We start from the raw sequence: 23,119 nt of genomic DNA, 5'->3' as shown, positions 1-23,119 counted from the left end.
ACTTATCCAGCCTCTCTCTGTAGCTCAAACCATCCAACCCTGGCAACATCCTTGAAAGTCTTTTCTGAACCCTTTCAAGTTTAACAACATGTTTCCTATTGCAGGGGGACCAGAATTGAATGCAGTATTCCAAAAGTGATCTAACCAATGTCCTGTACAGCTGCAACATGACCTCCCAACTCCTATTCTTGAGGCACTGACCGATAAAGGCAAGTGTACCAAACACTGCCTTCACTAATCCTGTCTACTTGTGATCCCCTTTCAAGGAACTATGAACCTGCAGTCCAAGGTCTCTTTGTTTGGCAGCATTCCCCAGGACCTTATGATTAAGGTCGTATCTGTAGTCTGATGCATGAGTCACAGAATTCTCGGAAAAATTCCTGCTCCAAGGCTTGAATACAAAAGTAAATGCTGATATACCTGTGCAATACAGGAGGTGGTGTTGTCTTTCAGCTGAGATGTTGAACTGAAGCCTGTCTGTCTGCCAGACCAATATTATCCCTCAACAAACATCACAGCAAAAAAGTCTAGTTGTTATCACATTGTAAAGTGTTTTGTGACATAACAGTGATTGTGAAAGACACAATGAATGCAAGGTTTTTTTCTCATACTTGAAGTAGCACATAGAAACAAATTTCTTCCCAATTATCTCCACTTTTTTTCCAGAATATTTAAGTTTTGTTTTAACAGACAGTCTTTTTTTTTGTCTTGCACGGTAACTTCAATTTTTTTGGTCTCTTTTCTGCAGTGTTTACATCATATACTACTGAGTAATTGTTTGAACCTATAACTGGAGATGCCTAACTATATGATAGTCACTACTAAATCAGGTGAGAAATTCAGGAAGAATCTTTACCTAAAGAGTGATCATAATGTGGAACTTAATTCAAAAGGTGATTAGTAGTATAGCTCCATTTAAAGCAAAGTAGATGCATGTGAGACAAAAGCATAGAAGGAAATGTTGGTAGGCCTAGATGAAGAATGGTTGTGCAAGAAGGTTCATGTGGAGCCTGTGGCAATAATCCAGAACCCCAGGTTAATATTCTGGGGACATGGGCTTGAATCCCACCATGGCAGATTGTGAAAATTAAATTTAATAAAAATCTGGATTTTGTTTTTAAAAGCTGCCGTAATGGTGACCATGTAACTTTTTTAAAAGCCCATTTGGTTCACTAATTTAGGGAAGGAATTTCTGCCATCCTTACCCAGACTGGCCTACAGGTGACCCGCACCAAATGTCATTCACTCTTAACTGTGCTCTGGGATCAGGGATGGACAATAAATGCTGCCCCTAAACATGAGCAAATAAGAAAAATAATAAACGCTGGCATAGACTGATTAAGCCGACTGGACCTGTTCAGAGATATTAAGACATTCCTCTGGACCAGATGGGAACCGAATCCAGATAGAGGTAGCAGCAGTGCTAGTGTACCACAAAATCTCTCCTGCCTTGGCTCATACCGTGCGTGTAATTCCTGTCCCGTGGTGGGGAGGGGGAACGTTTATTTGATATTTGACGGATCCGTCCGGACGGTGAACCAGCCGGACACGGCTATTCACCAATCAGAAACAAGTATCGACCGAGCCGATTGTTGATTGGTCAGCCATCCCGGAATTTCACCTGTGATTGGAGGAAGTTATGTCAACCAGAGCGGCCTGCCGCCCGGCTGCGGGGAGTTTCGACCCGTTTTGAAGGAGGGGAACGATTAAACGAAACAAACAAACGTCTAATCCTAGGGCGATGTGCTACTTCTGTATTTCTTTTCATACAATCCGGGGAGAGAAAGGGCGATTCCGACGGGCGGCCGTTACCGTTTGAACTGGCGCAGGCGCGAGGGGCTGATATCCGATTGGCTCGCGCGCCGGATGTGGCGCGCGGGCGCCGCCGAGTCCACGCTTCCGGTGCTAGCACTGCCCTGAACTGGGGCTGAGAGCAGGTGAGAGGGTGAGGAAGGAGAGAGAAAGAGGAAATGAAAGGTGAGGTGGGCAAGAAGGAAGGAAGAAGTAAGTAAATAAATAAATAAATGGAGGAGAGAGAGAGAGGGAGGGAAAGAAAGAAGGAAGGAAAGCGAGAGGGGTTAGGGAGAGGATGTGGGGTGGGGGAGGCTGAAGGTGAGGTTACAGGGGAGGTGGGTGTGAATGGGCTGAAGTGAGCAGTCTTCCCCCAGCTCCTCACTGCAACCCCTCCCAGGCTTCCACCCTGTTCCTGTGGAAAGGTGGAGGAAACTGCTGGGAGGTGGTGGTGGCAGCAGGATTAATTTTATAGATTTCCTCCTCACCACCATCCTCCACCTCTATTTTTTTTTTGTTTTGCCACTTGTAAAAACGCAACAAAGGGTTGAGATGATCGCCAAACAAATTTGGTGCCACTCTGTTGTAACCCAGATGTCTGAGGGCTTTCCCCATCCATCCCCAATCCAGGCAGATGGCAGCCTTGAGTGAAACAAACACAGAAATTGCTGGAGAAACTCGGATGGTCTGGCAGCATCTGTGGATATAGAAACAGAGTTAACATTTTGAGTTCAGTATGACTTCTTCGGTACTTCAAATTTTGATTTTGTTAGCCTTAAGTGTGAGACTGGGGACTCATGCCAGCTCTGCTTTACTAAGTCAAGATGATGCAACTGCCTACCAAACATTGTAGGTATATCTGTTCCACTTGCACTGCAGTGGCTCAAGAAGCCTTCTTGGTAGGAATTAGTGATAGGCCAGTTTTAATTGCATCCTGTCGAAGATTTGAAAAATAGAGTTGTTGTTACTATCTTTGATCCTGTAAATTTTGCTTTTCTTTTACAAAAGAGAAAATTCTGTTTTGGTCTGTCTTTTATGTTGTTAGGAGCTTCCATGCACTTCCTGACAAAAGGTCCTTGTTTTGAGATGTTAACTGCTGTTTCTCTCCACAAATGCTGCCGGATCTGCTGGGTTTTTGCAGCATTTTCTATTTTTATTCATGTAGGTGAACCATCTGGTCTTGAAATGGAAACATGGTGGTCTACCTCTTTTGATAAATTTAAAGTTAAAGTTTTTATATGTGAGGTGGGATGTGACATAGAATCAAAAAATCTCGAAGGACATAAGAGGCCCTTCAGTTAATCGAGCTAGTACTGAAAACTGTGCTTTCTTTTGTAAAGCATATGAAGATCCTTAAATGATTGCATCTTCTTATTTTAAAATAAGATCAGAATGTATTTTGTTCATGATTTGTAGAAAGACTGCTTCCAGCTGCACTCTTCTTTCTGTTTTAATAATGTGTTCCTGGCCAGTAAAGGTATCAAGCCTGTTTGTTTTCATTGGTACCTTTCTGCTATCGGAATATTATCGGAACTAATATATGGAAATAGCTTTAAATGTTTTCAGTTTATGATTTCAAATTGTATTTTATAATATAGGTAGAGTAGTGATAGCATAACATTGTATTCTCATATGCCTACTGCAGTGTCTGTATGATTGAAGACCATTGCCTTGTATTCATACTGGCAGCATACATTCTGCATTAAATAGTGGTCTAACTGTACTAATATATTCTTAGATATTGTTGGGACCTTCACAACCTCTTTGGCAGCAAACCTGTTGAGTGACCACTTCCAAAGTAAACTAACCAAAGTCTGAAGTTCTATGTACAGATAGCGTTGGACAAGCATAGATGATCAGAAGTGGAGCCATGCGCTCTGGTTCATTGAGAATCTTCTGGGGTGGTGCAATGACTCAGTGGTTAGCACTACTGCCTCAGTGCCAAGGACACGGGTTTGATTCCACCCTTGGGTGACTATCTGTGTGGAGTTTGCACATTCTCCCTGTGTCTGCGCGGGTTTCCTCCTAGTGCTCCGGTTTATTCCCACAGTCCAAAAATGTGCAGGTTAGCTGGATTAGCTGTGCTAAATTGTCCATAGTGTTTGGGGATGCACAGGCTAGGTGGATTAGTCATGGGAAATGCAGGGTTACTTGGATGGGTTAGCCATGTGGGTGGGATGGTCACTGTGGACATGATGGGCCGAACGGCCTACTTCAACACTGTAGGGACTCTTGTGATTCTATGATGTCTTGGAAGATACAAACTCATAGATACTCGAGAGCATCTGGACAAAGGATGTGATTTGAGTGAAGCAAAATGGCGAAACACAAAAGAGGGTAATTGATTCTTTGGATAACATCTGGTTTCCTTAATCAAGAAATCACATCAGATGAGTGGCTAACAATACTAGAAAAATAGAGGATAGTATTCACCACAGTCGAATACAATAGAAATAATCACATATGCTTAACTCCCGCTTGCAAAAGAGTACAGATATTTCAATTCCACAAAAGGAAAATTGATGGTATAGTCTTACAGAAAGAGCTAATATGCTATGCCAGCAGAAATTGGTTGGCACCTCATTTTTGAGCTTTTATTTTTCTACTTTAGTCGCTCATCTTCATTATGTTATGTTCCTTCATTGTTATGAAAGAAATTGCACTAAGGCCAACATATTCTTGTGAAAGGCTGCACCCCATAGCCCTGCTGAAAACCATTATAGACCCATTTAAAAACTTAAAATATCACTGTACTGCAGGATGATTTTTCAACATTAGATTTAATTGAAATCAAACAAAGTGTGATTTGTTTTTTCAGTGTTACATTATAATCATCAAAGGGTTTTTAAGAAGTGTGTTATGGGGTGTTGGATCTCCCTTAGGAGTTTTACAAAGTTTTGGAAACAAGTGGGATTTTCTATTTGTACTCAGGGTAATTTTTACATTTTAAACATGAAGATTTTCATTCCCTTCCTTTTTGGGTACCATGACCAGCTAAACCTTCCTGTTGAGAGGGAAATGAGATTTTTTGAATCTAAAGCAAGAAATAGTCAGCATTAGAAGGTTTTTTTTTAGAAAAACAACACGTAATTAGATAGTAGTGTTTGAATGAAAATGTGACACTCATCTTGGCATGGTTTGTTATGTCCAGCTGTAGCTGGACTGAGGTATTCTGACCTGGTGTTTGGAGTCACTTTCACTGGTCTCCACTTGAAATTAAGAAAAACAAATACTGCAAATGCTGGAAATCGGAAATAACAAAAACAGCTGGGGAAAAACTCAGGAGGTCTGAATGCACCTGTAGAGAGAAACAGAGATAATGTTTCAGTTTGATCTTTCATCAAATGTTAATTCCGTTGCTGATGGAATTCTGATGCAAGGTCGTCAATCTGAAACAATTACTGTTTCTATCCACAGAGATTGTTAGACCTGCTGAGTTATTTCAATATTTTTTGTTATATTTCCCTTAAGGTTTGAAATTATTATACTGTCTCTGCTTTGAAAGATTTTGTATTATTAATAGCTTACGTACTTTATCCTTCCAAAGGTTAGATATTATGGTAACTGGCTGAATTGCTACAAAACAAACCTTAAAATTAGTTTGACAAATAAATGCAGAAAATACTCAGTTCTGGCAGCATCTGCAGAGAGAAAAACCATGTCAGCATTTCAGGACTGACCTTTCCTAAGAGGTTCTGATGCTGCCTGACCTGAGTATTACCACCATTTTCTGATCTTTAGTTTAGATTTCCAGCATTTTGTATTTGAAGGTAGTTCTTTGTCTGTCAGTTGTTCTGGCATACTATGCTGTGTAGGTGCTAGTTCTTATAAACTGTCAGTGATGTTGTAATGGTGAATGTGGGTCAGCCAGTAATAACAATAGCATATCAAACAGATATCATGGTGCATCTTTTTATTATTGTTTCTTCAAGGGATTTGGGCATCAGTGGTTAATGCAGCATTTATTGCCCTGGAGAAGATGGTAATGAGCTGTCACCTTGAATTGCTGCAGTCTTTGGACTATATCGGCCTTCACTGTGCTGCTAGGAAGGAGGCTTTGAATTTTGATACAGCAGCAATTGATAAAGTTCCAACTTCCAATGGAAGTAGGGGCAAAGTCCTGACTGGTCAGTGTCATGCCTAGCACAAAGAAAGGTGATTATGTATGCTGGATGTCAGTCATCTAAGCTGCAAGACATCTCTGCAGATGTTCCTCAGAGTAGTGTTCTAGGCCAAACTATGTTTAACCACTTTTTCAATGACCCACTGTCCGTCATAAGATCAGAAGTGGGGGATGTTCACCTATGGTTCCACAATGTTCAGCGCTATTCACAACTTGAATACTGAAGCAGTCCCCAACAATACCTGGATGATATCCAGGCTTGGGCTGACTTGTGGCAAATAACATTGCCTGGCGCTTGTGTAGCAATAACGAGCATCTCCAGAAAAAGAATTTAACCATTGATCTCAACATTCAATGCCATGACCATCACTGAATTGCTCACTACCAACATTGACCAGAAACTGAATTGGACTTGCCATATATAAATAATGTAGCTACTAAAGTAAGTCATTTGGAATTTTTGTTGTACTGCCTCACTGCTTAACTCCCAAAGCCTGTCCACCATTTTAAATAGCGCAAGTCAGAAGTCTAGGAGCAAATTATGCAGATGCTGGAATCTGAACTGAAAACAACAAATGCTGATGATCACAGCAGGTCTGGCAGCATCTATGGAGAGAGAGCAAACTAACATTTTGAGTCTAGATTACTCTTCTTCAGAGCTGTAATGAAATGCTCCCTTCTTGCCTGGATCAGTGCAGCTCCAATAATGTTTTGGAAGTTCGACACTTCTGGACAAAGCAGCCTGCTTGATTGGCACCACATCGAACAATTATTCACTCTCTCCACCAACACGGAATGTCTGCAATGCGTATTGTGTACACGATGCATTGCGAAAGTTCACCAAGCTTTTTAAACAGCAGCTTCCAAATCCACAACCATTTCCATCTAGAAGGACAGTACAGCAGATACGTGGAAACAGTGCTACCTATAGTTTCCCCTCCAAGCCACTTGCCATGCTGACTTGGAAATATATTGTCATTCATTCACTGTTGCTGGGACAAAATCCTGGAACTCCTCCTTCAACACATTGTTGGCATGCCTATACAAAATGGGCAGCAGTGGTTTCAGATGTCACCCACCATTACCTTTGAGCAATTATGGTAATAAATGCTTGCCCAACCAGCGAAATTCTGAATATTGACTTTTTTTTAAAAGTCAAGGTAGGGTGTGGCTTCGGATGGATCATACAGGTGGTGTTTCCATTATATCTTTTGCCTTTGTCCCTTTAGTGGTAGTGACACTAATAAGTTACTGCAGTGCGTTGTGTAGATGGTGCCACTGTGGGTGAGGGGAGTAAATGTTGAAAGTGGAAACTGGGGTGCCGATCAGGCTGGCTGCTTAATCCTGAAATGTGTTGATTACTTTGAATTTTGTTGGAGCTGCGTGCATCCAGGCAGCAGGGAGTATTCAGGCACACAATACAGAGAGGCCTGTATAGGTTGATCGTGGAGAAGATGTTTCCACTATTAGAGGCTAGGACACAAGGACACAGCCTCAGAGTGAAGGGATGGCCCTTTAGAACTGAGATGAAGAGGAATTATTTCAGCCAGAGGATGTTGAATCTGTGGAACTTATTGCAGCAGATGGTTGTAGAGGCCAAATTGTTGACTGTATTTAAGGCAGATAGGTTCTTGATTAGTAAAGGAATCGAAGATTATGGAGAGAAAGCAGGAGATTGAGGTTGAGAAACATATCCGCTATAACCAAATGCAGAGAAGACTCACTGGGCTCAGTGGCTTAATTCTACTCCTGTATCTTATGGTCACTGATGACTTGTGCCTCTGACTAGGTTTTGTAGCCACAGTATTTAGTGGCTGGTTCAGTTCAGTTTCCAGTCAGTGGTAACCCTGAACCCTTAAGTGCCTTTTAAAGGCCTCTTCGTATCTATTACTCTGAATTCACCACATGACAACAGACAAATGTCTAACCAGTTATGGTCAAATACTGAAACAGAGTCTCTCACTTGATGACCAAAAATGAGGCCTCAGGATCCAGTTTCATTTAAATGAAACAATCTCAAAATCAATTATACATAAGGCATTCCTTTTTTACATACATTTCTTTATGAATCCTAAATATCTGCTGATTTTTTTAAAACAAAATTGAGGCATTAACAATTGCGAGTTGTATTATTACCTTCTGGAAAGGGAAACTGAAGCTTTTAAAGTACTTTGATAATCTATGTAATGTATCTTGTTATGTTAGGGGAGAAGCATTACAATCTGACAGCACAAGATATGGTAAAGTATTCTAAAAACTGTGATACAGTGAGTGCATTTTCTTATTTTGACTAGATGCAATATAATGGCAGCTGGGAAGAGTGTGAAGTACAATTCTCTGGTGCTTTTGTGCGAATGGAGCTCTTGTGGATTCACTGCATCTGGAATGGAAGATTTCAGCAATCACATTGCAGGCCATTTAAAGGATCAGGTTCAGGGGGATGAAAATGACATTGAACCACAAGGTAGGGTAACAGCGGTGGGAAAAATGTAAAAACATGATGTTTACAGTGTTTGATTAAAAACAAATAACTACATTATGCCATGCTGTATGAAAATAACTGAGGTACTAACCAAAAATATCTCAAATTTTTAAAAAATATTTTTTAGTTGCAGCCCTTGTTTTCCTTTGACTATTTTTCCCCTTATGTTTTTAAGTTGGGCTGTGTCACTGAGTGGCTAGTTTTCAGATATCCATTATTGCAACTCTGGAAGATATGCTGAAGTTTGTATTCCTGTTATAATCAGTGTACTCCTCTTTCCCCTTTTGTGACTGTACTTCGAAGGTACTTCATTGACTGTAAAGCCATTTGGAAATATCCGAAGCTGGGAAAGGTGTTTAAGTTCATTCTTTTTGAAAATTTTATGTTTTAGTATCCTGGCACTGAGGGGCAGACAGGCAGTGGAGATTGATGAGAATCTGGTAGTGGATGAGCAATATTAAATGATGGAATGAAATTCTGGGACGATCTGCAGTTTGTGAAATTTTAAAATTTGCATGACCATTTTCCCACTCTTCAGAACGAAATGCTTTATTAGAAATATTCTGAAAAGTATTTGTTATTTTTCATCCAATAAATGTGGGTAAACTCACATTTTAACTTTAACACACAGTTTTTCCTTTCAAGCTGCCGAAAGCATGCTGTATTGTCTGGAAATACATTTTTGTTATTGTTAATGTAGCTGATTGAAACAGAAACATAATTTTGAATTGCCCAAATTCTAAACATGACAACAGAAATAGAGATGTGTTCGATGTTAGCACCATTACTGCTGACCTATATTACGATGTCTACTATTTTAGACCTCAGCAGTTTAGGAACCCACCATTTCTATTTGCCCCTCATTCATTTAATATTGGACACAGTTGTACAAGTGACCGTATTGTAAAATCACCTGTAGATTTTTGCTATTGCACCGACCCAATCAAATGAATCGGCCATTCAGAAATGGCAAGAAAGAACTAATAAACTACACAAAGTGTGCAGAAATCCTGTAATTAAACAGAGTGAGTTACGGAAAAATTCAGTACAGCATAATGCTGTGAATGAATAAGAGAAAAAAAGCATTTTTTCCTTTAGAACAAAGCTGCATCTTTGTCAAAGGTAACTAGAGATTACTCTGACTTGGGTGCTGGAAGATTAACCTTATTTTTGTTTTAAACGTGAATTTTTTTTTTTTTTTGCCTGAGCAGAATAATCTTGGTTGTGCTGATCCCATTTTGTATGATTGTTTCCTAGAGGAGCACCAGTGTCTGTGGGCAGAGTGTGGGTTCTACTCAGTGGAGAGCTCAGCTGACCTGATCCGTCATGTTTACTTTCATGCTTACCACACAAAACTGAAACACTGGGGTCTGCAGTCCCTGCAGGCTCAGACTGAACTTGAACACTGCCTAATGGATCAGCAGAGCCGCAACGTCATTCCAGAAATCCCAGAGAGTTTTGTTTGTCTCTGGGGTCACTGTGATGTAAGTCAACCGTGCAAATCTGAATTGTCTTTTCATATCCACTACTCCATGCACTCTTGTTTATGTCAGTTTTAACCTTGAGATTTTTTTAAAAGAGTGGTTTGAATTTCAGTGATTAAACATAAGAATTTCTAGAGTGAGCAGGATTATGCTAGATCAGAAATGTGATGTGCTCTGGGAGAGGAAGTTAGTATTTCTAAACATTCACACGTGCAGCAGAATTCCGGCTCTCATGTTATCCCTGCAGCATCTTTATCGGTGCAGAAGCAAAATGCTGCAGATGCTGGAAATCTGACATAAAAACAGCAAATGCTGGAAACATTCTGCAGGTCAGACAGACTCTCTGGAGAGTGAAACAGTTGATGTTTGACCTTTCTTTGGAATTGAAGCATTGAATTTGTTTCTCTTGTTCCAAGATTTCCTCATCCAATGGCAGAGAAAGCTCGAGGGGCCAGATGGCCTATTCCTACTCTAGGTTTGTGTATTATATGTTTGTATTTTTACTGACCGATGTTTGTTACTGGCAACTGGAAGAAGCTCCCATTAGTTGTAAACTATTAAAATCAAGTCCTAGAAGGGAGATGACCTGATTTGTGCTGGTTCCTACTATTCTACACTAATGGTGAAATTGGCACAGATTGCATATTGTTTTTAACAGTTTCTAATGAACTATTTGGGCTTTCTCACTTTATTCAGTCTTTCTACTTTCTCCCTAGAGCACTTTTGAAAATCCAGAATGGTTCTACAGACACGTGGATATGCATGGAATGTGTTCAGACCGGGATGCAACCACAGATTCTAATCTAATAATTCCCTGCCGTTGGAAAGGTGAGTTCTTGTGGAGTTCTGTTTGTTTCCACCATTCCTATTTTACAGTTGGACCCATTTGACCACGATGTGATGCTTAATGGAAATGACCCTTGACAATTTAAATATGAAAGAACCTGTCACGAGTACAAAGCATCCCAAAGAGCTTTACAGCTAATGAATTGCTTATGATATGTATTCACGCGTCTTGTGAAAATCTGGCAGCAAGCTCCCCTTCATAGGAGTGATTCATTTCCCATTGTCTGTGTCTTTAGATTGTGATGCAACTTTCAGAGTGAAATTTAAGCTTCGGGAACATTTACGTAGCCACACACAAGAGAAAGTAGTGGCATGTCCCACCTGTGGAGGAATGTTTGCAAGCAACACCAAGTTTTTTGATCACATCCGGAGGCAGACGGCCATGGAATGTAAGTAAAATATCTTTGGATCATTGAAAGGGATGTGGTTTCTTAGAGGCATGATTTAATTTATTTCGAGAAACAGGAAATCTGTTTTTTGAAGCATAGCGTTTGTTTGTTACCTGAAACCAATTTGGAACTTGGAAATGATATATATAACATGGCTGCCAACCACTGCATAATGGCTGTAAAAAGGCTGAAATTCTTTGAATGTAAAATCTGAACACGAGATGTTAATCGGCTTCTGGAGGGCATTGACTTGTTGTCCCAGTGTGATGATATATTGTGCTAGTTATTTATAATGTAATTTATAATTTTGATGTAAAGCCACGACTTTAAACTGGGTTGTGGTTGAGCATGCCATTTAATGCTATTGACGTAGATACACAGCTTCACAAAGACAGCGTGCAGATGCCCGTTTTTACATGGTACAGATCCTAGTTCTAAATGTACTATATATTGTGCATCATTCTTGTCTTGGTAGACCAACGCTTTCAATGCTCCCACTGTTCAAAGCGGTTTGCCACTGAAAGGCTACTCAGGGATCACATGCGGCATCATGGTAAGCAGAGTTTTATTGCTGTTGCTAATCTGCCTATCTGGGACCATTTTTTTTGCAAACTACAGGCCCTTTTAGCTACAATGTCTGTTTCAGAATGATGAATTATCAAACTTTCACCCACATCATTTACTACTTATTTTATAAGGATATACGACACTGTCTAAGATAGGTGAAAACGTGTTGGGTATTTACCTAGTGGAAAGTGGGGAGGAACAAATGAAGGGAAGGTCAGGGAAGGGATAGTGGGTGAGGGAGATTAGACAGTACAAATATCAGAATATAAGGCAAAGTGAACGATAATGGTTGCAGAGGAGAGAGGGGTCCAGAGTTGGTGTTAGGCCCTACCTAACAGCTTAAGTTAAGTTGATTAACTTAATGGTTAGTTGAAATAAACCATACTATTACCCTCCACTCAAAAGAAAGCTCACTTCTCTCAAATCAAATTCGGATATAAAAACCTTGCAAATCAATAGGAAGAAATTAAAACGTTGTGATAATAGTTCCAGTTGTTTTCTATACAGAAGAAATATCAGTCATCCTGTGTCTCAGTAAACAGTTGACTAACTTCATTGTGATGGGATGGATGAAATGTTCAGCTATGTTTGAATGAACATTTTGAATGATGGTTTGTTTTCTAGTGAACTATTACAAGTGTCCATTTTGTGATATGACCTGTCCAGCGCCTTCTGCCTTGCGGAACCACGTCAAATTCCGTCACAGTGACGAGAAACCATTCAGTTGCGAGTATTGTGAATACAGGTATAATCTTCAATTCAAATAGAGGTGCATTTTGTCCAATTATTTCAACAATACTATATTATTTTCTGCTTCCAGAAGTATAGGTTGGTCTGGGTTTTTCATAGTTATGTTTACTTGTGATGTAGCTCCTAAATTTTATATGATCTCCCTATTGTTTCACCAATCAACGTGTAAATTATGGTAAAATTGTATCCAATTGTAACCCTGCATAATCTTGATGATTTTTCTGAACTCATCCCCTCACTTTTTTATACTAATGGTGAAGGCTTCAGCTTCTCAAACATATATTCCTAACTTTGAATCCCTTCACACTTGGTAATGTGCTAATAAATCTGCTTGCAAGGTTTATGTTACTTTGATGTGGACTCCATTCATGCGTTGTGGAAAACTATGTGACGCACCGCAATTTTCCAGTCAGAATATGTTAAGGCTGCCTTTTATCCTACAATAACACCTATCTGTGCAAACTTTGTCTGCTTTATTCTATAGAATTGTAGAGGAATCCCTACAGTGTTGGGACAGGCCATTCGGCCCATCGAGTCCACACCATGCCTCCAGCGAGCATCCCGTTCAGACCCATTCCCCCGACCCTATCCCTGTAAGCCTGCATTTCCTGTGACTAACCCATTTAGCCCGCACATCCAGGGACACTGTGGGTAATTTAATGTGGCCAATCTACCTAACCTGCACATCTTTCGACTTTGGGAGGAAACCGGAGCACCTGGAGGAAAGCCACGCAGACATGGGGAGAATGTGCAAACTCCACACAGTTAGAGGTTGGAATTGAACCTGGGTCCCTATGAGGCAGCAGTGTTAACCACTGAGCCACCGTGCCTATGTTCCACTAATTTAACTCCAAGTATTTTATTTGCTAGCTGATGCCATCGTTTTCAGGAAACCACGAACTGGATTCATATGCTGCATTTCACGTATTCTCTTCCACTTCAGACTTTATGTTGTTCAAGCTTATGACTTATAGAAATGCTGTTAATTTAGCATGATGAATTTGCATTTCCAACTCAAAGACTAATTAGCCTATAATTTCCTTAGACTCTTTTAAAATAAAATGACCAGCTGTTTGGTGTAAGGTTCCTTCGTGACATTTTCAGAGCATTGACAGAAATTGCTGGTGAACCTCAGCAGGTCTGGTAGCATCTGTGGTAAGAGAAACAGAGTTAGTATTTCAGGTCCAGAGACCCTTCTTTAGATCTGATTTAAGCGAGGAGAATGTGAAGTAATAATTAGGCAAGAATAAGAAGGGAAGTGATAAGTAGGGAAGTGCTATTCTTCCAGCTTGTGCTGAGCTTTGCTGGAGCACTGCAGCAGGCCTGAGACAGAGATTTTAGCCAGGGAACAGGGAGGTTTGGTGTTTTTAGTACGAGCTTGGAAGCAATGGTGGGGGAGATCACCAGATGAAATGAGATTAGTGACTGGCAATATACAGTAGCTTAGTGTTCCATGGTGGGGTCATGGTCTGGGGGAGATATCTTTTTCCCATGAGCTTGGGCAGTGGAAGTCTTCATTTTCTGCATGGGAACCCTGCCATCTTCTGGAGTCAATATTGAATTTATCAATTTTAGGGCTTTGACACTTCCTCTCATATCCCTACGCCCACCTTGGCCTTGTCATCACATGGTTCACTATCATAAACAACCCACTGTCAGTCACTAATGGTCCGTATTAACAGCAGTTCATTCTCCCAAGCTGACCTTTACATATTCCTATGTCTGCCCAATTGTTTTCTCTCTCTCCCCATCCACCCACCTACCCACCACCACCGCCAACCAACCCCACCCCATCCTCAGCACATCAACCTCTCCTAGCTATAATTAGTTCTGAAGAAGGGTTTCTGGACCCGAAACGTTAACTCTGGCAACATCTGTGGAGAGAGAAACAGACCTGCTGAGTTTTTCCAACAATTTCTATTTTTGTTCCGGATTTCCAGCATCCATAGTTCTTTGGGTTTTCTTTTTTAGCACGTTATGTTTGGACCCACTGTTTGTTATGTAACTACCTGTAGGTCCATTAAGTGTAGGCAGTGACTACTTTTTATTGCACAATCCCAGTTCCATCTTCCAAGTGATACTTGATGGCAAAATACATAGGAACTTAGAAAATAGCAGAAATAGTATAAATCTTTCCTCTTCATGAATAAGTCCCTGTTCTTATCATGGCTGTCATTTTACTAGTAATGTATCTGCTGTGTGTCATTTAGATTTTTTTATGCTAACGTTCCCTGCTGTGTTTATCTGTGCTAATTGCATTATTATATAGCCTGGCTACAATCTCTTTATATTCCCTGTTGAAACTGTAAAGTGCCCTCGTGTACTCTCTTTATTTTCTGCCTTCCTTTTAAATTAATTGAATCATGCTTAGTGTTTTCCAAATGCTACTTAGTTTCCAGGTTGCCTACAGCTCCTTTCAATAACCAGAGCACGGTCATGCAGTGATTTCTGATTGAGAATCCAAGTACTGACATCGAGCAATCCTAATTAACCTACGTGACATATATTCCTTTCTTTTTCCTCTTCAGTCATCTTTGGATAATTCAAATGTCTTCAATTACAGCTATTATTTATACCTACCATTCTTTTTTTTTAAATTTCAATCTTTCCACTATTCAGCAGCCTGTAATAAACATCTCGTAATGTGACCAATCCCATGCTATTCCAAATAATTTCTGTTTGGATGTCTTCTCCATTTGTATTCTTTAGTCTCTGGGATCAAGTAGGATGTAGGAGCTGTAGAATCCTAACATTTTCCCTTAAGGTCTTTTGTTAACTTTCTGTGGAGAATAGATGCATATCTACTAACATTACAAAACCACTTGTGATTATACAACAAAAACTGCATATTTGAGAAAGGAGGCCAGCGTTCCTAATGATAAATCTGTTATTTACATTGAGTGATTATCTATATTATTGGGGGTTTTGGATATTTATATCAAAAATATTTTGAAAATGATTATTGCTGTAATGTGTTTCTTCTCAGCTGCAAGAATTTGGTGGATCTAAGAAAGCATTTGGATACACACAGTGAGGATCCAACCTACCGCTGTGAGTTTGCAGGTTGTACGTTCACTGCACGATCCCAATATTCCATCAAGTCCCATTACAGGAGGGTACATGAGGTAAGCAGTTGAAGGGATTGCAGTATTTTGCAGCTTTTTTAAAGTGAAATCTGCAAGATCCAACCGCTACACTTACAATCCACCCATAAGAGTCTCCCACCTGAAATGGGATGTTGCATCAATAAATAAAAAATATTCCGTTGCAACCCGTGCAGTGATTGTGTTTGACCATTGCTGATACCAAGTTTAAAGCTAATGCAATGTCAAAATAATGCCGCTGCACTTGATATGTTATATTTCTCAATATATTTGGTTAATAAGCGCTAGTTTGACTCCTTGAGTGTATTCCTTGTAGAAAATGGACGAGATGACGGCATCAGTCTATTCTGACATGTCCATTATGCGTGATTGTAGGTGAAAGCAGAATTGCTTGCTTTCTGTCTGTCACCTTTCCTCGATCTCTCTGTCCTAAACACAATTAGAAAAGCAGGCAGGTGAGTAACATGGTTTAAACGGCTCTGAAGCAGTCTATTAGACATGTCTGCGGCAGCAGTTAGCTGACACTATGGATTTTATGTTTCTCACGTTATTAACCCTGGATTTGTTAGCTTCAGCCGCTTTTTGATTTAGATCTTTTGTAAAGGCACAGTAACTCTCAAAAAACCAATTCCCAAAATTAGAGGATTGAAATTTTCATTACTTTTTTTAAAAAAAGTAGGAGCCAAATAACTTTAATTCTTTATATCATAAACTCTTCTCTGTGTGTTTGATATGGGCTCTGTCTTTAATAGTAGTTGTGGCTACAGTTTAGCTTTGTCATTGTGGCTCCCAACTAATTCAGTGTCACTGGCTTGTCCTTCCCAGGGGGATAAGGAACCTAGATACAAATGTCATGTTTGTGACAAATGTTTCACGAGAGGTAACAATCTGACTGTGCACCTCAGGAAGAAGCATCAGTTTAAGTGGCCTTCAGGTCACCCACGATTCAGGTATGTTAATAAATTGTATGTTTTCTTCATGTTATTGTGTCACTTTTTGTTTCATATTGTCACATCACCTTGTCCTATTTTATGAGGTCAATTAGCTCAGTTGGCTGGACAGTTGGTTTGTGATGTAGAAGTGATGCCAACGGCATAGGTTCAATTCCCACACCAGCTGAGGGTCTGTGGAAATCTTTCCTTCTCAACCTCCCCTTGCTTGAGGTGTGGTGACCTTAGGCTAAGCCACTACCAGTCTCTCGCTAATGAGAGCAGCCCTATGACCTGGTAGAACTATGTGACTTTTATCTCACGAAATGAGTTACTGCAGCCACGACTCAAAAATGCAAATTTGTTGCTCAAAGCTTGTCATGGAGTGAGTTAGTAGCCTCAGTTTTGATAACCATGAGCGTGACCGTTTTGAGGAATTGAATTGAGCTTATTGTTCTTGGCTCGTCCAGGGCATTTTGCAGTGCTGCTAAGTCTTTCAGCTGTGACTAAAGCAAAAATGTGTTTCATTCCCTAACATGGACATAAAGTCAAAAACAATTCTTCATTTCACAGTCCCTTTAGATTTGAACAAAGTATGCGCAAGCAAGTGTAGAAGCGAAATGTCCAGCAAAGTAGGTTATAAGTCACTAACTTTGGAGCAATGAGATATAGTAAGATTGCTCATCTGTTTCTTGAATCAACTGCCTAGGTTAGCTGTTTATTCTTTTATCCTTGGCTTATAAAAATCTATTAGTCTCCGATTGAAAATTATGAATAGAGCTAACATCCACTGCTTCTTGTGGGATATTGTTCCACATATCCATCACCTGTTGTGGAAAAATGTTTCTAATTTCCCACCTGAATGGCTGTGGTTTTGTTGTTACGTTTCATAGTCATACCTGGAGGTGATGTACCTAATTTTAGCAGAGGTGGATAGATTCTTGATGAGTGGGGCGATGGAAGGTTATCAGGGGTGGGTGGCAATATGGATTTGCAGTGACAACCAGATCAGCCATGATCTTATTAGGGGGCAGACTAGGCTTGAGGGGCCATGTGGCCTCCTCCAGCTCAGTGTTTGTATTTATAACCTCAGGAAAGCATTCTCATAACATGGTTTGGCTTGTGGGTGTCACATTGGCACACAAATTGATATATTTCTGAATTCACATCAACAATGTCCCATGTAGTGGCTTGTGAATCTTAACTATTACAGGCCATTTCCTTTGAGGGAGAAGGTAAAAAAGAACCTTTTCCCCAACTGCTTCATCCTCAAGATCCAAAAAGTGTCTCTGCTAACTTAGATCTTGTTTTAATGGACGTAAGAGCTGGTTAACTATTTGTCTCTGTCTGGATGGCTGACGAATTTTTCAAGTTGAGGGTAGAGCAAAGAGAAACAATGTGGGGCATAAACTGCCTGCTCTCACCGCTTGCATTAATGTTCATTCCTTAGATACAAAGAGCATGAAGATGGTTACATGCGGCTGCAATTGGTACGATATGAGAGTGTTGAACTGTCTGAGCAGCTAATGAAAGACCGGGAAAAGCAGGACGGCCGCATGGACAGCATGTCAGAGAGTTTGTTTTTGTCAGAAGCTAACTTAAGAGGAATTATACTAGAACCGCTTGAAGAGTCAAACAATGAGGAACAAAACACAGGGAAGCACAGTCCCAATACTCTGAACTGCTGTACAGCTGAGACCTTGGAACAGCCAAGTCCTAATGAGGTTGCTGGCGGGGGACAGCTCCAACAATTGCAGTTGGATTCCCCTGACACAAATAAAAGTCCCATCATTCGGGTGGTCAATCGGACAAATGAGTATGGAGAGAATGAAACTGTTTATTATGTTCTGACCAATGCACCACCCAGCCCAGGTAATGCTGAAGTATCTGGTGAAGACATGAATATGGAGATTGAGGGAACCTCGGCTGACAATATAGAAAAGACTGCAGAAGAACTAGGCATTCAAATAATTGGTTAGGATTAACTACCCACTCACACCGCTGCTGTTTTTCTTGATGAGAATCTTTACTATTTGGTCTGATCTGTATATGCTGTTTTGCTCGAGTCAAGAATGAGCTTTGTGATGTGTCGATTTGGTTGGCAGACACAGACTGTATTTATGGTGGTCATTTTTTTAATATACCCCTCCCTTCAAAGCAAGATGTTCATTATGTTCTGTCTGTAATGCTGTCAGATGCAATGCAATCCCTTTTCAATTATACTCAATCACTGGATCAAACAAATCTATTGGGAAGTAGATTTTGACAGGTGCTGGATGGTCAATGTCAATGCAAGTGCAGTTCTCAGTACTTTTCTTGTGTAAAAATCCTCTATTATTGCTGTTCATTTTTGTGAAATGTCTTTTTTTTTGGCCCTGCCATCCAACTCACAAACAAGTCCTACTTGTTCTTATTCTGAGTAGAAATTGCTGTAAAAATTTCCTCTCTGTTTCCCTAGGGTCTGACATTACACAGAGGAATAACAGGATAATTTGGGGCCCTTTTACTTGTAAGCCATTGATTTATATTATCTTGATCCAGCAGTATTTACTTCACACATTGGCTGTTTATATTATATTAACATGATATTCAGCCAGTGCAGTAAAATCAGTGTTTTCTGTAACAGTGGTATTTTACGTCTAGTTCCTTTGCATACTCCTGTCTTCACATCCTCATCCTCCACATTCTCTTCCTTCCACATTCCTGTTGTTAAGGACCTTTTGAACTCAAACGTCAGATATCTGATTATCATTGTGATTCCATTGGCCATCTTTTTAAGTTCATATTTTTCTAACTTGAATTTGTATTGTAGCTGCCCAAAGTCAAACAGAATTAAATAAACTGAAGCTGACTTGCATGCACCAAATTCAAACTAGCACGAACACTTAGATCCCAGGTTGCCATCTCCTTCAGCCAAGAATATGATGCAGCCTACTTCAGACTTCATAGTCTGTCCTTAGAATCTTGCACTACTTTTAAAAGCATCATTAACTACTGAGTAGTAACAAATGATGTAATGTGAGTTTCAAGTGTCGAGTTTGGCATGTAACACTTAGCCTGTATGTTTACCAGCTTGCTGTGGATTAATAATTGGACTAACATTCACAATGTAACTAATGCCACATATGCTTCTAAGAAGGTGGCGTTATTTTGATGAATTGGAGGGTAGATTTCTTGGGAAAATATTAAAGTTAAGCATTCTAATAGTTATAATTGTTGAGTTAAATCATTATTGTGGATTAATTTGTGTTAGAATAGTGTGGTGAGCAAGTTTGCTTAATCTGCTATTCACTGGCGTGCACTTAGAGGCAATCCTAAACTTTGTTTTGGCCAATTTGTGAATTGCAACTTTGTCTTGATCAATTCCCTACAGTGTTGGCCTGTACTTGCTTATCCCTGAGCTTATGGCGAGCACCAAAAGACGCTCGGCCTCCACTCAGTATCTTCCTGTGTTTAGGAAGACAGGTAAGTGCAGTGCAGTACTGATTTTGCACATCAGTGACCTTGTCTTGTATTCTATGGGAGGGCTGGGATTTTACATTGCTACATGTCTAATTGGTGCTCTGAAGTGACAATGAAGAAATGGAGTGTGTCAGCAGTGATAACTTGTAATTGCAATTAAGCACCTTTAATGTCCCAAGGTACTTCAGAGGAGCATTATCCAACAAAACATGACGCCAAAACCATGAGATATTAGGACAGAGATAGGTTAGAAGGGGTGCTTTTGTAGAGGATAATGAGATGAGAGTTTTAAGGAAGGAATTCTGGAGCTTAAGGCCCAAGAAATTGAAGGCAGGCTACTAGTGGTGGATTAATGAAAGTGGGGAAACCTCAGCAGCCCAAGATAGAAGCAGTGCAGGAATTTTTGGTATGCAGCATGGCAGCAAAAGAAAATTATCTAGGTACAAATAAATACAACTGAAACATAAATTTGTTCCTCCCAAAGGCTCAGCTGTCATGCCAGCATCACGTGCCAGTTTTGTACTCCTAAATGGCCCTGGTGGTTCTACAATCCCTCCCTGTTTTGGGGAAGTGTGTGGTGGCGTTAGTGAATAGACTATCATTTGCTGTCCTGAATGCAACCCTGCATTTTCTGGTGGATGTGCATATTTGAATTGGGGTAGCATTCAACTCAGCTGAGTGGATAATGGCTGAAAACAACCACCAGAGAGCAGTGACATTATCAGAAAGATTTAAATGGGAAATTAATAAAAATAGAACGAAAAGAATTGTGTTAATATTTCCGTTTTAGTGGGGGCATCATGCAAGTACAATTTCACAGTACGTTTAAGTGTATGAGCATGTTATTCCTGTTTATTTTGGAAGTTAGAAACTCCAGCCTGGATTATTTCGCCCCTTCCATTCATAGTTCATTATGCTGGGCACGGGAGGAGGATGCGGCATGTTTTCTGAGCCAGAGCCAAACTCTCCCTGCTAAAATGTGGCACCCCATCATCTTCAAGCGAGCTTATGCTGTAGAATGCATGTGTGGGTAAGTATGCCATCAGTGGATTTTAATAAAGGCAATATGTCTTGACGTGTTTCTCATCCTCAGTAACCTTGCTCCCAGGAATTAATGGGTAACACTTAAAGAGCAATCCATCACACTGACTACTAAGGATTTAGTTATTAAATTTTAACAGAATTTGACTTCTGTTTTACATGCAGTGTGAGAGACCTCTGCAATGCAAAACTGATTGCTGCAGTAAAACCTTTTCCAGGGTCCCAAGCGTAGGACAAGGAGAATATCTGAAATTATCCAAAATTGGGGAGGTCACCAGAATTTCCACCTTGCTGGATATGTGTTTCAATTTAAAAAATGGCAGACCACTCCCTCCACTCATCGTACAATAATGTTTTAGTGATTTAGTCAGATATTGCTAAATGTAAATTCTGTGCTACCTGGGCTAAATTGTTTACTGGTGCCTTCAGTTTGTCAGGAGCTGTGCTGTCTGTTAAAATGAGTCAAAAAAAGGTTAAATTAAGTATAGAGATAGTAAGAACTACGGATGATGGAGGAACACAGCAGGCCAGGCAGCATCAGAGGAGCAGGAAAATTGACGTTTCAGGTTGGGACCCTTCTTCAGAATGACCCCCAGTTTAGTATGTGGTGTCTCTTAAATACCTACTGCGATCACCTGGCAAGCCACTCAGTTGTGCACAACCACTAACTAGGGACCATCTTGGCAACAACAACGGTGAACATGACCTGGTTGATCTGGAGGCTTGTGCCGGAACTGGGAGAGCATCATAGTTGACTTCATCCTTATCAATTTACCTGCAGTAAATTTGAGTCCATGACAGTATCAGCAGGAGTGACCACTGCAGTGAGCACTTGAGGCCAATATCTTATTGTGTTGTTTTATGTTACTTCCATGCTAAATGGGATAGATTTCGACTAGATCTACCAATTCAACTGGGCATCCATGAATCTGTGGACCATTAGTATATGGGAAAACCTCTTAACATTTCTTGAGCTGAAACAATCCCCATTAACCATAACTGCTTCCCCTCCATCAGCCAATTTTGTATCCACGTTGCAACTGCCCCTTTTATTCCATATTCAATAACTTTCTTTACCATGCTCAAAAACAAAGTTGCTGGAAAAGCTCAGCAGGTCTGGCAGCATCTGTGAAGAAAAAAAATGAGAGTTAACGTTTCAGGTCCAGTGACCCTTCCTCAGAACTGATGGTGGCTGGGAAAACCTCAGTTTATACACAAAATAGGGAGGGGATGGGGTTGGGAGTAAATGCTAGGATAGAGCCTAAAGAGAGAGGAGAGCAGTCGGACAGACAAAGAGTCGATAACGATCAGGCTGGGTGGGTGAATCCTGTACACAAAGACCTCCGCTTTATTCCTCTGCATCCCCACCTTAACAAATTTCGGGCACAACATGACGCAGAACTCTCCTTCCCACCGCCTTTGCCTTCATGCCCATTTCCTTGGGCAAGAATCCTCTCCTGTCCCACAGACCCCTTTGCCCAGTTCCAACACTCTCCCTCCACCTGGACCCCTCCCTCCGGCCTTTTACCTACACTCCATCTGTTCATTGAGAACTGTCAACGTGATATTAGTCACCTCAATTTCTCTGCCCACCCCCTCACCCCTCACCCCATCTCCTTCCAAATTGACTGCACTTCATGCACTTAGATCTAACCCTGACTTTGTTATTAAGCCTGCCGATAAGGGTAGTGCTGTTGTAGTCTGGCGTACTGACCTCTACATTGCAGAGGCTGAGCGCTAGCTCTCAGATACCTCCTCCTATCTTCCCCTGGACCATGACCCCACCATGACACATCAGGCCACTGTATCTACTACAGTAGACCTCATTTCATCCGGTGATCTCTCCTCCACTGCCTCCAAACTGATAGTCCCCCAGACCCGCACAGTTCACTTCTACCTCCTTCCAAAAATCCACAAACAGGACTGTCCAGGCAGACCCATTGTTTCAGCCTGGTCCTGACCCACAGAACTCACCTCTTCCGACCTTGACTCAGTCTTCTGTCCCCTTGCCCATGTATATCCGTGATTCTTACACATTCAAACTTAGGCAAGTTTGAAAACTTCCAGTTTGCAGGTTCCATTCGCCTCCTCTTTACCATGGATGTGCAATCCCTTTACATGTCCATTCCCCACCAGGAGGGTCGTAGGGCT

General features: G+C 40.7%; 1 protein-coding gene across 6 annotated transcripts; it reads left to right on the top strand.

Annotated features, from left to right (window-relative positions):
* The first annotated feature begins 772 nt into the window (after window positions 1–772).
* Window positions 773–19,671, top strand: LOC109923368 (histone H4 transcription factor). Of its 6 annotated transcripts, none has more exons than XM_048615400.1 (10): window positions 773–830; window positions 8,209–8,378; window positions 9,654–9,880; window positions 10,597–10,708; window positions 10,963–11,115; window positions 11,591–11,668; window positions 12,307–12,427; window positions 15,419–15,557; window positions 16,362–16,486; window positions 17,916–19,671. In XM_048615400.1, exons 2-10 carry the CDS (start codon window positions 8,219–8,221, stop codon window positions 18,442–18,444), a joined length of 1,644 nt encoding a protein of 547 aa, XP_048471357.1. In that variant the 5' UTR covers window positions 773–830; window positions 8,209–8,218; the 3' UTR covers window positions 18,445–19,671. The 6 variants fall into 6 exon arrangements, with proteins under 6 accessions (XP_048471357.1, XP_048471356.1, XP_020378994.2 ...); XM_048615399.1 differs by lacking the exon at window positions 773–830 and adding an exon at window positions 1,632–1,977; XM_020523405.2 differs by lacking the exon at window positions 773–830 and adding an exon at window positions 1,633–1,937.
* The last annotated feature ends 3,448 nt before the right edge of the window (window positions 19,672–23,119 follow it).

The sequence above is a fragment of the Rhincodon typus genome, chromosome 32 (assembly GCF_021869965.1).
Source record: "Rhincodon typus isolate 14 chromosome 32, sRhiTyp1.1, whole genome shotgun sequence".
In the NCBI taxonomy this organism is placed as follows: Eukaryota; Metazoa; Chordata; class Chondrichthyes; order Orectolobiformes; family Rhincodontidae; genus Rhincodon; species Rhincodon typus.
This window is presented reverse-complemented; position numbering and strand designations above follow the sequence as displayed.